This window comes from Falco biarmicus, chromosome 10 (assembly GCF_023638135.1).
Source record: "Falco biarmicus isolate bFalBia1 chromosome 10, bFalBia1.pri, whole genome shotgun sequence".
Classification (NCBI taxonomy): Eukaryota; Metazoa; Chordata; class Aves; order Falconiformes; family Falconidae; genus Falco; species Falco biarmicus.
Window position 1 is genome coordinate 17,177,185 of NC_079297.1, and position 12,041 is coordinate 17,189,225.

Sequence of the window (12,041 nt, forward strand, 5' to 3'; positions counted from 1 at the left end):
CCCCGCCGCCGCCTCTCATTGGCCGCCGTGCGGGGAGCCGCCGGGGAAGGGCGGCGCGCATGCGCCTGAGGCCGGCGGGAGGGGGCGCGCATGCGCCACAGGGGGGGCGGGACCACGAACAGCTCCTCGGCGTGGGAAGACGCGTGCGCGGAACGTACCACGTCGCGGAGTGAGGGGCACGGGGGCCGCGCCACGGCGCTGCGCACTGCTGGGGGGACGCAGGGCCGGGACCCGCCGTCCCCGCCCCTCCCACCCCGGTCGAGCAGACACTCACCCACCCGCCGGCAAAAGGCTTAGCCATTTAATAACAAACGTTACAAAAGGTATAAAACCGGACCGCGGTGCCTACGGGGCTGAGAACCGGCACGGGGAGGGGAGGGGGCGCTGCCACCACCGCCGCCACCGCTACTTGAGGTCCATGAAGCGGATGTCCATGATGAGGAGGAAGTTCTTGGGCAGGGGGCGTGGGGCCGGGGAGAGGACAGTGAAGACCTGGCGCTCCAGGTCGACGCCAGTGACAACGATGAAGCCAGCCACGCTCGTCTCAGAGATGTTGTCATCGGGGCTGTCAGCGGTGCTGACGCTCAGGAGGTGGTGCACCATGTCCCGTCCTGGCGTCACCGGTACGAGCTTCAGCTGGTTGTCCTCCTGCGACATGCCCAGGGGCAGGCAGGAGTCCGGGATGGTGGGAGCCCCCACCTTGTAAATCTTGACGTCGGAGAACTTGACATCGAAGGCGTGAGGGTAGAAGCAGCCACGGAAGCCGTAGAAGTACTCCCGGATGCGGTCATCTCGGCATTCCCGCCGGAAGTCCTTGGAGCGCTCCACCACCCCACCGGACTTGGGGAGCAGGACAGTGCGCACAAAGTGGGGCAGGTCCCTCTTCAGCTCGTTGTAAAGCCGCTCCTGGTCCAGCACCACCACCACGTCCACCTCAAAGGCAGAAGCTGCGTGCACCAGTGCCTGGTAGCCCGAGCCCTTCACCCAGCCGCAGGTGTTGATCACGCAGCCGCTCACCGAGGCGCGGCGGTTCACTTCACAGCGCTGGTTGAAGACATCGGCCAGGCGGGATGTGATCTGCAGGGGAGACAGGGTGGAGGTAGCAGGACAGAAACACCTTTTTGGGGCACCCACGTCCCCAAACCTCAGCCGGCTCTCTCCAATGCCGTCCCCACCTCCTTCCATACCCCCAAGGCCTCAATTCCCGCAGTGGCACCCTGCTAGCTCTGACTGGGCGAGAAGCTCAGGGGAGCGAGGGCAGTCCCTGAATAGCATCAGAAGGGCAGGAGGCCAGCATGGCGGGCCCTGTCCTACTTCTCGGGGACACAGCGATCCTCTGTACTGCTCCAAACACACTTTGTTATTTACTGCTGATCCACAGGAGCAACACCCGGTTCATGGACAGCCACCTGGGACAAAATCCTTCCCCACCATCAACAGACAGCCACAAAGAGCGATCTGCCATTACAAGAGGCTCAAGTAGCTCCAAAAACATGTTACAAGCACTTAAAGGTGCTCGGCTACAGCAATGCTGCTTCTCTGTCCTGAGGGCTGCCATGAAAAGGGCTGTGGCGGGCTTCAGCCACGCAGAAGCCTCTGTCACCAAACAGCAGCAGTGGGAGGACTCTGGGGATTCAGGTCAGCTTTTTGGATGTCTTCAGGTTTTTCTTTGGCTTCTTTCTATCTGGGTTTCCCTAAACAGAGAGCCGGGCTGTGGGCCGCAGGAACAGGGGGTTCCTGCAGGGGCGGAATACTGTGCAGTGATGGCCACCATGCTCTGGCTAACACTGGCTCTGCACAAGAGCCATCAGGCCATGCTGGCAGCTGCACTCTGCTCTCCTCTCACCCAACAAGCCCTGCAGGCTGAGCTGGCTCAATGTGACCTGTGGCTCTGGCTTCACCCTCTGCAGCCAGCCAGGACTCGCAGCCTGCAAAAGGCCTCACATAGGGGCTCACAGGCAGTGAAAAGCTCCGCTGTGCTCCCTCAGCTCCTCTCCAGGCTGAAGAGCTTCTTCCTAACTCAAAGGTCTCCTCCAGCTCCTCCACCACCTCCATCACACCTTCACCCCTCACTGCCTCAGCCCTCCGTACATGTCTATTGAGCTGCAATGCCCAGAAGCAGGCACAGTGCTTGATGCAGGGACATGCCACAGCCCTACACAGTGGCAAAAGCAATGGGATGGTGCCAGGTAGGCAGGGACCTCCAAACTGGGCCTGTCCCCGGGGCAAGACCCCTTGACAGGGTCCCCGTGCTCACCTTGTTGTAGAGCTTGATGTTAGTGCCTGGTGTGGTGGAGCCGAAATGGTAGACGAGTGGGGCTTGGAGGGAGAAGCCCTCCTCCACGTCGGCTGGCCGCTCGATGTAGAGAGCGCCCATGGTACCAGGGATGGAGACGGATCCCTGGCCCACGTCCAGCTCCACAAAGGTGGGCCGGCGCCCCAGGCGCACAGCATAGTTCAGCAGCAGGCGGCACACAGTTGACTTACCCACGTCAGTGGGTCCGACCACCATGACGCGGGGCCCCCGCTCATCCTCCCGCTCTGCCTGCCGCCGCATCTGCTCCAGGGCCGTGTGGGTGTTGAGGTAGAGCAGCATGGGTGTGTCCTTGGAGATGTAGGCCACCTCGGTGCGGCCGCTGAGCTGGACGGTGCAGCCGTGCCAGGTGAAGACGGCCACCTTGGCGCCAGCGTCGAAGGTGAACTTCTTGTTGCGGGTAAGCTCGGTGCCGAAGACCTCGGCCATGCCGGTGAGCAGCTCCAGCTGCACTGTCTGCGAAGCCTCCACCTCGAAGCGCAGCTCCGTCTCCCGCTCCAGCTCGAACTTGGCCACCTGCTTCTTCTCCTCGCCGCCGTCGTCCGCCATGACGCTCCACCGGGCCTCGCCTGCCCGCTGTGGGAAGGGCGGCGAGTGGCCGGCCGGTCCGGGCCTCCCCCCCGGGCCTGTCCCCCGAGCCGCCGGGCCGCGCCCCCCGCGCTGCCGTCCGCCCTCACGCCGTTGCCGTGGCACCCGCCAATGCCGGCCGCCCGCCTGGCCCCTCACCCACTCACGGAGGCCGCCGCGCTTCCTGGCCGACGGGGCTGCGCCGGAAGTGAGATCATAGCGGCGCGCCCGGCGCGGTGGGCGGGGCCCTGAGCGGGGTTGCCATGGCAGCCGCGCGGGGCCGGGGCCGTGACGTGGTGACGCACGGACCAGGGGGGCGGTGGCGCGCGGCACCCGGAGGTCATTTGCATCTCATCTGCATACCGCCCAGGGCCCCGTACCGCACGCCTCGTTGTCGCCTCCTGGCGCCGGGCCCCGCCACCCGCCGACTCGGGCCCCGGGTCCAGGTCGTTCGCACGCCGCGCCCTGCGCACGCTGCCTGCCCCCCCCGATTTGCGTATCATCTGCGTGCGGCCCGGGGGCGCCTCCGGGGAGACACGGGGGGCGCGGGTACCGGCGACCGCAGCGCACCCCGGCGGCGGGGCTGACGTCGGAGGTGCCGGGCGGTGACGTCACGGCCGCGGGGTGCGGGCGGTGACGTCGCGGCGGCGGGGGATGAGTCACGGTGCCGTGATGCAGTCCCCGGGCACGCAGGGCCCCCCCCTCGGCTGCCCGGTGCCCCCGCCTGGCGCCCGCCCCGTGGACAGCGGCAGCGGCGGCAGCGGCAGCGAGGACAGCGGCGGGTGGTGAGCGGCCCCCGGGCCCCCCATCCTCCCCCGCCCGGCACCGCATCCCCCCGGACCCCCTTCCTGCCCCGCGGGACCCCCGTGTGGCCACCGGGGACCCCCAATCACCCCCCCCCCGGGACCCCCCATCACCCCTCCCGAGACCACCATCTGCCCCCCGGGACCCCCATCACCACCCACCCCCGGGACCCCCGTTACCCCCCCCGCGACTCCCCCGGACTCCCAAACCCTATTAGGGGGGCCCCCTCATCTTCTCCCCCGCCCCTTCCCCCACCCGGTCTCCCTGGGGACAGCAGGGACGGGGCGGTGTCCCCCGCTCCCCGGCGCTGCCCCCCACTCCTGCGGTGAGCCGGCCCGGCTCCGCTGGGGGCGTGGGGGGGGGCATGGGGGGGGGCGGTCAGTGCCGCGCCCCCTCACTACCCCCATTTAACTCTTTGCAGGCCGCCCCCCTTTTCCGCCTCCTTCTCACCTGGGGGGGCCCGGGGCCACGGCGCCCCCCCGACCTTGTCGCGGGAGGAACGACGGCTCTCGGCGCTCTGCTGCGCTGCTTCCCCTGCGAGCGGCTCTGCGGGGGGTGCACGGTGCCCCCCGCCCCCCCCGCGCCCCCCCGGGGCCCTGCCCCCCGCCATGCCCCCCGCCCGCCGCCGCCTGCCCCCCGCCGCCCACCTGCCCCCCAGGACCTTCCACAGCTACCTGCCGCGCTCCCAGCGCACCTACAGCTGCGTGCACTGCCGCGCCCACCTGGCCCGCCACGAGGAGCTCATCTCCAAGGTGCCCCCCCAGGCCCCCGGGTCGGCGGGGACCCCCGTCCCCCACGTCCCAGGGGCTGGGGGCTCCGTCCCAGGGCGGCATCGGGACAGCCGACGTCCCCCCGTGGCGCCCCGCTGTCCCCCCGTGGTGCGCCCCCCCCTCGGTGTCCCCGGGGTGGTGAGTGCCCCCCCTCGGTGTCCCCGGGGTTGTGAGTGCCCCCCCTCGGTGTCCCCGGGGTGGTGAGTTTCCGCGCCCCCCTCCCCCCCCCCCCGGTGTCCCCGGCCGGCGCATTGCGTGGTGGCGCTGCAGCGGGGCGGGGGACGCGGGTGGCCCCGGGGGACAAGGGGCGCAGCCGGTGACTTGTGCGTGTCCCCACAGTCCTTCCAGGGCAGCCATGGCCGCGCCTACCTGTTCAATTCGGTGTGAGTACCGCCGGGCGGGGGCGGGCGGCGGGGGGCTGCCTGGGGCTGCGGGCCGGGGGGCCGATTTCAGCCGTGCTGTGCCGTGCCGTGCTAAGTCAGGCTGTACCATGCTGGGCTGAGCCATGCCGTGCCATGCCAGGCTGTGCCAGGCTAAGCCGTGCCAGGCTGAGCCAGGCTGTGCCATACTGGGACAGCCATGCCAGGCTATGCTAGGCTGTGCCATGCCGGACTGTGCCAGGCTAAGCTGTGCCAGGCTGTGCCATTCTGGGCTGAGCCAGACTAAGCCATGCTGGGACAGCCATGCCAGGCTGTGCTGGGCTGTGCCAGGCCATGCCATGCTGGGCTGAGCCAGGCTATGCCATGCTAGGCTGTGCCAGGCTAAGATGTACTGGGCTGTTCCAGGCAGTGCCATGCTGAGCGGAGCCAGGCTGAGCCATGCCAGGCTGTGCCATGCTGGGACAGCCATGCCGAGCTGTGCCAGGCCATGCTGGGCCAGGCTGTGCCATGCTGGTGGCACACCCCTGCTCTCCGGCGCAGGGTGAATGTGGGCTGTGGCCCGGCGGAGCAGCGGCTGCTGCTGACGGGGCTGCACTCGGTGGCCGACATCTTCTGCCAGAGCTGCAAGACCACCCTGGGCTGGAAATACGTGAGTGCCCCTGCATCCAGCACCCCCACCCCTGTGGGCACTGTCCCGGGCACCCCAGATCCCTGGGCTGGGCTGGGCACCCCAAACCCGTTGGCAGCAGCCCAGGGACCCCAGCCCCATGGTAGGGGCAGCGGCACGGGCACCCTGCTGGAGGCACGTGGAGGGGGTCTCACGCTGCCTCCCCCCAGGAGCAGGCCTTCGAGAGCAGCCAGAAGTACAAGGAGGGGAAGTTCATCATCGAGATGTCGCACATGGTGAAGGAGAACGGCTGGGACTGAAGGGCGGGGGGGGGGGGGCACGGCAGGGGCACCCCCACCCAGCAGCACCCCTGCCCTGGTGGGCACCATCGCTGGGGTGCTGCCAGTGGGTACCCCCCGCCTCTGCGCCTTCCCTGGTGCCCCAGGGTGCCCGGTGCCAGTCGGTGCCCCCCGGGGGGGTGTGCTGCCCCCTGGGGGGGCACGGTGCCATCACCAGCACGCAGGGGCCGTGGGGGCTTTTCTAGGGCAATAAAGGCTTTTGTTTTGTAGGAAGGTGCTGGGTGTGACCTGCCCCCGGCCCTGCCACCTCCCCTGGTACCCTGGAGTGGCCCCCACCCTGGCATGGATGGGGGGTGTCCCTGGTAGCCCCAGCATGCCCCCCCAGGTTGTCCCTTCCTCTCCCCACAGGCAGGAGCCGTGCAGTGGGTCAGTGCATTTACTGGGGGCTCAGGCCCCAGCTGGTGGGCAAACTGAGACACGGGGGGGAAGGGGGGGAACATGACACTCCACATTGCCCGGGATAGGGGGTTGAGGGGGCAAGGGGGAGAGGTGGGGAAGGGAGGGGTGGGGAGATGGGGAGAGAGGGAGAACTGGAGGGAGGGATGGGAAGGAGGGATGGAAAAGAGGGAAGGGTGGGGGGCTGGAGGTGGCTGAAAAGGGGGGTAAGATGGAAGGGGGGGCGGAGGAGAGGAAGCAGGGAGAGGGAAGGGAGGGAAGGAAAAGGAGGGATGGAGAGAGAGACGGAGGGATGGAAGGAAGGACAAGGGAAGGGGGGGAGGGAAGGAGGGAGCAGAGGAAGCAGGAGGGAGGGCAGTGAGAGGAGGGAGGGCAGCAGGCAGGCAGGGTCAGGGCTGGGGGTCGCTGAGGCGGCCCATGAAGAGGGGGATGGCACTGGCATCATGCCAGAGGACGAAGAGGAAGGGGCGCAGGGCCTCCAGCACCAGAGCTGTGCGGGCCACTGAGGTAGCCATGGCGCTCGCCGCCTCCACACCGGCCTCGTCCAGCGCCAGCACTGCGCGGTGCCGAACAGCGTCCACCATCACCGCCGGGCCCTGTGCCAGCCCACACAGCTCCGCATCCAGGAACAGCCCGTAGTCTGTGACACCAGTCCTCAGTGTCACCCCGTGGGGACACAAGGGACGCTGGGGACACAGGGGTACGGACACACACCAAGGGGTGCACGAGGGATACCAGGGTCATTAGGGGCAATGGGGGGCACTAGGGGACACTCAGGGATGTGGGGGACAGCAGGGAGATGGGGGGATGTTGGAGACACTGGGGACCAGAGACAGCAGAGGTGCTGGGGGACCCTGGGGACACTAAAGGCATGGGGACATAGGGGTCTCTGGGGAACATTGGGGATACTAAGGGACATTGGGGTCCCCGGGGAAAAGGACCCACACAGGGATCGGGGAGGGGCCAGTGACATCCCATAGGGAGTGACATCATTGCACCTCACCACCCATGCCAAAGAGACATCACCCCCTAGCCCTGCCAGCCCAAGCAGTGATGTCACGGGCAGGCCCTGGGGCAGGGGGTTGGTGGCCTTACCCATGTCGTGGACCACGGCCACCACGTCCAGGGCGCGGTCGAGGCGCAGGCGGGGCAGGGCCAGGGCAGTGGCCCGGGGGGGTGTGCGGGCTGCCCGCCGCAGCAGCTCCCGGAAGGCAGGGGGATCCAGCGCTTGCTCCAGGGTCCCCAGTGCTCCCGGGGCGCCCTGTGGCACCAGCACCACCAGGCTCATCCCCCCGCTCAGCTCCATCCGCCCCACCTGTGGGACAGCCACTAGTCCTTAGTGCCACCGCGGGGACCTCACAGCCTGGCACCCTCAGTGCCACTGGAGCGACATCACACCCTGTTAACCCGCCCCAGCACCACAGCAGCGACGCCACAGCCCCCCAGCACCAAGCAGTGGGGTCCCAGCTGATGGGAGGTACCTGGACCTGCAGGTGGGGGTCGATGAAGGAGGCCACCGGGTACTTCTTGCTGGTCATGGTGGGCACCAGACGAGGGGGGCGCCCCGGGCGCAGGAAGGGCAGTGGCACCGTCTGCTTGGCCTTCAGTGGTGTGCGCCAGGTGGCTGCAGGGACACGGCACCGGGGCTGCGGGGGACGGAGGGCACCCGAGGGGCCACACGGGGGGACCCCGGGCTCAGCCCCACACTGATCTCAGGGGGATCCTGTCCCCGGGTCATACCCTGGAGGTGGATGGCACTGAGCAGCAGCAGGCGGGACTGGGGGGGCAACGTGGGCAGGAGGCTGGGCAGCAGCCCCCGACTGGCCTCGCGCACCCACGCGTTGATGCGCAGCAGGTCCAGGCTCTCGTTGCCACTCAGCTCCCACGGGCGGGTGCCATAGATGTGCCATGACTCGTTGAGGAAGCGGGGCCGGAGGTGCAGCCCTGCTCGGTAGCACAGCTGGCATCAGCCCCGTGCCTGCCAGCATCGGTGGTGCCACCAGTGCCCAGGCACCTGCCTCACCTGGGTGGTGGAAGATCTGTGCAGCAGAGAAGAGGCCAGGCACGCTGGCGAGCTGCTGCAGGGCACTGTGCACGCAGCCCAGCTCCGGTGGGTACACCAGGATGGCACCTAGGCGCTCACGGGTCTCACCACGGGCACCTGCAGGCACAGGAGAAGCTCAGCCAGGCACCCATGGGTGCACCTGCTGCTCCAGGCTGGGATGGCCATGGGGCCGCAGACGGTGCCCTCAGTGGCAACAAAAGCGGCACCCATGGCAGAACCTGCGGCAGTGCCGATGCAGGTGGCGGTGGCAGCCCCTCACCCAGCAGGAGATGGGAGAGCCCCATGGCGATGTTGAGGGGAGAGAAGAGCAGGTTGGCATCGGGCTGGACGGCCTCTGCCATGCGCTGGTAGAAGCGGAGGGCAAAGGTGCCCAGCGCCTCGGCCACGGCGGTGCGCTGCTCTGCCGTGGGTGTCCCACAGACCTCGGCCGGCTCCTCATCCCCAGGGCACGGCGGGGCGCTGGTGCCAGGGGCCTCCTGGGTGCTGCTGGGTGTGGGTGCTGCCGTGCTGCCATGAGCCACGGTGCCCAGCTCCTCGGGGGCTCCTTCAGGCACCTTGGGGCTGGGGGCGTCTGCGGCCTTGAGGGGGGCATCCAGGCCAGGCAGCTCCTGCAGGTGGGTAGCGGGGGGGGGCCCTGGCAGAATGGGTGCCCCCACATCTCCCGGTGGGCCTGCGTTGGGACAGGGGGGCACCAGCAGCGACAGGAACTGTCTGAGCAGCTTCAGCCAGCTGGGAGGGGCCTCCGGGGATGGCACCTGGGCACGGGGACCAGGGTGAGGAGGGGCACAAGGACACCCAGGTGAGGTGAGGGTGGGTGTGGGGGCACCCGGGCACAAGGAGCCCACGTCTCTGGGCCATACTTACCTGGGTGACAGTGGCCGTGGCTGTGGCCACCAGCCACCACACCAGGGGCAGCCAGAGCGTCATGGTGGCCATCCTGGTGGGCAAGCACAGGTCAAGGGCTTGATAAGCACCCAGCACCCCCACCCCAGCTCCCAGCACCCCACCTGCCCCTCACCCCAGCACCCTGCGCTCCCATTCCCTGCACCGCCTGTACCCCTACCCTGTGCACCCCGGTCTGACGCCCCCCAAGGAGGTGGGTGTGGGGGGCAGGAGGAGGGTGCTGGGCCCACCTGGGTGCCTGGCAGGTCGGGTCCCTGCGTGTCCAGCCGGGCGCAGGGGGGATCTGGCCAGATCTAACCCTGGCTGGTTAAAGATTAAGGAGGGCGGCAGGCGGCTGCCGAGGCTTCCCGTAAATCAGCTGGGCTGGAGCTGGGGGGGTGCCTGGGACATCTGTGAGGGGCGGGCTGGGCACAGGCACCCACGGCAGGATGCGGTCCCCTCATCCAGTCCTGCTCTGCCCCCGGTACTGGAGGACCAACCCCCTCAGGCAGGCACCCTTTGGGAGGTGGGGTAGAGCATCCTAGCCACCCAACTGCCCCCTCTCCATGGCCCCTGTGGTGACAAGGGACAGTCTAGCCCCTCAAGCACCAGCTCAAGCTCCCTGTCCTTGTCACCCTGATGCCCCAGGGGGAGGCCCAGGTGGTGTGACCCCCCCCGGGTCCCTCCCTCCACATTTCTCTGCTGTCTGGGGTGGGGTATGGACCACCTTGCCTTTCGGCCCTCCAGCAGTGGCCACTAAAGGAGGTCCATGGTGCTCCCCTGTCCTGACAGCACGGAGTGTGCCTGCCCCACACCTCCCCAGCACCTCCTGCTGCTCCAGGGGAGTCTGGCCCCTCTTACATGAACTCTATGATCTCCTCTGCCTGGTGCCAGGCTTTGCATTTTTGGGGTGGGGTCCCTAAGGAGCCCTCCCACCCCAGAAGTAGGAAGGGCCAACCTAGGGCCTCTGGGCAGATAGCTGTGGGGCAGGCTGCCCTCGCCTCACCCCCCAGCAAGCCCTGGGGCAGGGACGCCTCTGGGCACCCCACCCTGCTGGAGCTGCCCGCGGCTGCACGGGGGTCTGGCCCCTCACAGCCCCAGGCCAGACCGACCCCTCGCCCCCTCCCGTCTCTATGGCTCCAGGCCGCCCCAGGCCTCTCTGGCACCACCACTCGACCCGTGCTGGGGGCGGGGCTAGGGCAGCTTGTCCCGCCTCCTGTGGACGTGGCCCGGCAGAGCCCCGCCCACCAGCACCGGGCATCGCTGACCATGGCCGGGAGGATCGCGAAGGTGGGTAGGGGCACCGGAGACACCGGGAGTGTCAGGCCGGAGGTGCGGGGGTGCCAGCATCAGGGTGGGGCTGGCCCGGGGTGCCGATCTCGAGGTGTGGGTATCCTGGTGCTGGGGTGCGGGGGAGGCGGTACTGGGGTAGTGGAGGTGCGGAGGGTGCCGGGGCCGGTGCGGGAGTGTGGGGAGCGGTACCAGGTAGAGGGTCTCCGGTGCCAGTGCGGGGCGGGACGGTGGTACTGGACGGAGGGTCTGGGGTGCCGGTAAGGAGAAGGCGGCGGTACCGGGCAGAGGGTCTGGGGTGCCGGTGCGGGGAGGGCAGGCGGTACCGGGCGGAGGGTCGCCGGTGCCGATGCGGGGGGGCGGCAGTACCGGGCAGAGGGTCTCCGGTGCAGGGGTGCCGGGACTAGTTTCGTTTCCCCGGCGGGGCCGCCCGCCTGGAGGGGCGTGGCCCGGATCTGGGCCCACCCAGGGGCGTGTCCTGCGAGAAGATCCCGCCCATGGGGGCGTCTCAGTGCGGCCCCTCCCACCACGGCTCCCCTTGCAGGAGCTGGAGGAGGCGCGGCGGTGGTGCGGGGTCCGGCAGCTGCGGCCGCTGGAGGGCGACATACGGCGGTGGACGGGGCTCCTGCTGCCCGTGAGTGGGGCGGGGCGGGGCGGGGGCGGGGCCGGACACGATTAGGGCACGGGCGTGGCGTCTGTGGACAGAGGGGTCCTGGGCATGGGGTCCTCAGGGTATCGGGGGGGTCCTCTGGAGGCGTGGGGGGCTGTGGGCACAGGGGGATTGCGGGGGCACAGGGGGCCTGGAGGGGAGATGAGCCCCTGGGGACACGGGGTGGGGCTTCTCCCGAGGGCACTGGGTGGGTGTCCCCATCAGGGCAACGGGGTGGGAGGAGGGCTCCCCCTGGGTGGGGGTTCCTCTCCAGGGACTCAGGCTGCGGGGGGTCTCCAGGGGAGGCACTGGGTACCAGGGCTGGGACAGGGGTCCCAGGGGCTCTGAGGTGCCCCCCCCCCCGGTGACAGAACAACCCCCCGTACAACGCTGGCGCCTTCCGCTTCGAGCTGACCTTCTCCCCGCACCACCCGCTGGTCCCCCCCTGCGTCACCCTCCACACCGACATCTACCACCCCGGCGTGGACACCGATGGCCGTGTCTGCCAGCCCCTCACCTCTGCCCAGCACTGGGTGCACACCACCCGCGCCATCCAAGGTGGGCATCCCGGGGGTGACTGAGGGGGCACTGCAGGAGGGGGTGCCTGCCCTGACACCCCCCTGGTGCCTGCAGTGCTGCAGGACCTGCTGCTGCTGCTGGACAGCCCGGACCCCCAGCGTGTGCTGCGGCAGGATCTGGCCCGCGAGCTCCAGGAGACCCCCGAGGTGTTCCAGCGACGGGCCGAGAAACATACCCGATGCCACGCTGAGCCGCGCCCTGGCCCCTGAGCCCCCCGCAGCCGGGGGCACCCCGACGTTACTCCCCACTCCCTGCGCCAGCCCAGCACAGCCCCGTGCCCCAGCACCATAGCCTGGGCTTGGGGTCCCAGCCTGGTGGCACGGGGGCCTGGCACTCTATGCGGGTCACGTCAGCCGTTAATAAATTTCCTCCCACTTTG

General features: G+C 69.1%; 4 protein-coding genes across 11 annotated transcripts; 2 read left to right on the forward strand and 2 right to left on the reverse strand.

The window, feature by feature from the left end:
• Window positions 1–287: 287 nt before the first annotated feature.
• On the reverse strand, window positions 288–3,013 carry CLP1 (cleavage factor polyribonucleotide kinase subunit 1). The gene is made up of 2 exons (XM_056354635.1): window positions 2,258–3,013; window positions 288–1,077 (listed from the first exon to the last, which is right to left on the reverse strand). The coding sequence occupies exons 1-2, from the start codon at window positions 2,861–2,863 to the stop codon at window positions 406–408; spliced, it is 1,278 nt and encodes a 425-aa protein (XP_056210610.1). The 5' UTR covers window positions 2,864–3,013; the 3' UTR covers window positions 288–405.
• A 146-nt stretch (window positions 3,014–3,159) lies between these two features.
• Window positions 3,160–6,010, forward strand: YPEL4 (yippee like 4). Of its 3 annotated transcripts, XM_056354637.1 has the most exons (5): window positions 3,210–3,666; window positions 4,107–4,437; window positions 4,795–4,838; window positions 5,376–5,484; window positions 5,673–6,010. In XM_056354637.1, exons 1-5 carry the CDS (start codon window positions 3,536–3,538, stop codon window positions 5,760–5,762), a joined length of 705 nt encoding a protein of 234 aa, XP_056210612.1. In that variant the 5' UTR covers window positions 3,210–3,535; the 3' UTR covers window positions 5,763–6,010. The 3 variants fall into 3 exon arrangements, 2 of the variants coding, with proteins under 2 accessions (XP_056210611.1, XP_056210612.1); XM_056354636.1 differs by having other exon boundaries at window positions 3,160–3,666; window positions 5,376–6,010; XR_008824367.1 differs by lacking the exon at window positions 5,673–6,010 and having other exon boundaries at window positions 3,160–3,666; window positions 4,107–4,836.
• A 153-nt stretch (window positions 6,011–6,163) lies between these two features.
• Window positions 6,164–10,862, reverse strand: SERPING1 (serpin family G member 1). 6 transcript variants are annotated; one of them, XM_056354634.1, is made up of 8 exons: window positions 10,804–10,862; window positions 9,127–9,199; window positions 8,522–8,870; window positions 8,221–8,358; window positions 7,938–8,141; window positions 7,679–7,821; window positions 7,293–7,512; window positions 6,164–6,837 (listed from the first exon to the last, which is right to left on the reverse strand). In XM_056354634.1, exons 2-8 carry the CDS (start codon window positions 9,196–9,198, stop codon window positions 6,587–6,589), a joined length of 1,377 nt encoding a protein of 458 aa, XP_056210609.1. In that variant the 5' UTR covers window position 9,199; window positions 10,804–10,862; the 3' UTR covers window positions 6,164–6,586. The 6 variants fall into 6 exon arrangements, with proteins under 6 accessions (XP_056210609.1, XP_056210606.1, XP_056210608.1 ...); XM_056354631.1 differs by having other exon boundaries at window positions 8,522–9,017; XM_056354633.1 differs by lacking the exon at window positions 10,804–10,862 and adding an exon at window positions 10,627–10,732.
• Window positions 10,281–12,041, forward strand: LOC130156284 (ubiquitin-conjugating enzyme E2 L5-like). Its single transcript, XM_056354638.1, has 4 exons — window positions 10,281–10,434; window positions 10,979–11,068; window positions 11,455–11,641; window positions 11,717–12,041. The coding sequence occupies exons 1-4, from the start codon at window positions 10,414–10,416 to the stop codon at window positions 11,869–11,871; spliced, it is 453 nt and encodes a 150-aa protein (XP_056210613.1). The 5' UTR covers window positions 10,281–10,413; the 3' UTR covers window positions 11,872–12,041.

Excerpts from the sequence above, each read along its gene's own strand:
- CLP1 (XM_056354635.1), bottom strand. The coding sequence starts at position 2,863 with ATGGCGGACGACGGCGGCGAGGAGAAGAAGCAGGTGGCCAAGTTCGAG. Across the intron at positions 1,078-2,257 it reads ACATCAAGCTCTACAACAAG|ATCACATCCCGCCTGGCCGA; the intron begins GTGAGCACGGGG and ends TCTCCCCTGCAG.
- YPEL4 (XM_056354636.1), top strand. The coding sequence starts at position 3,536 with ATGAGTCACGGTGCCGTGATGCAGTCCCCGGGCACGCAGGGCCCCCCC. Across the intron at positions 3,667-4,106 it reads AGCGAGGACAGCGGCGGGTG|GCCGCCCCCCTTTTCCGCCT; the intron begins GTGAGCGGCCCC and ends AACTCTTTGCAG. Across the intron at positions 4,839-5,375 it reads GCCTACCTGTTCAATTCGGT|GGTGAATGTGGGCTGTGGCC; the intron begins GTGAGTACCGCC and ends TCTCCGGCGCAG.
- SERPING1 (XM_056354631.1), bottom strand. The coding sequence starts at position 9,198 with ATGGCCACCATGACGCTCTGGCTGCCCCTGGTGTGGTGGCTGGTGGCC. Across the intron at positions 9,018-9,126 it reads CCACGGCCACTGTCACCCAG|GTGCCATCCCCGGAGGCCCC; the intron begins GTAAGTATGGCC and ends CCCCGTGCCCAG. Across the intron at positions 7,513-7,678 it reads ACCCCCACCTGCAGGTCCAG|GTGGGGCGGATGGAGCTGAG; the intron begins GTACCTCCCATC and ends GCTGTCCCACAG.
- LOC130156284 (XM_056354638.1), top strand. The coding sequence starts at position 10,414 with ATGGCCGGGAGGATCGCGAAG. Across the intron at positions 10,435-10,978 it reads TGGCCGGGAGGATCGCGAAG|GAGCTGGAGGAGGCGCGGCG; the intron begins GTGGGTAGGGGC and ends CTCCCCTTGCAG. Across the intron at positions 11,642-11,716 it reads CACCACCCGCGCCATCCAAG|TGCTGCAGGACCTGCTGCTG; the intron begins GTGGGCATCCCG and ends TGGTGCCTGCAG.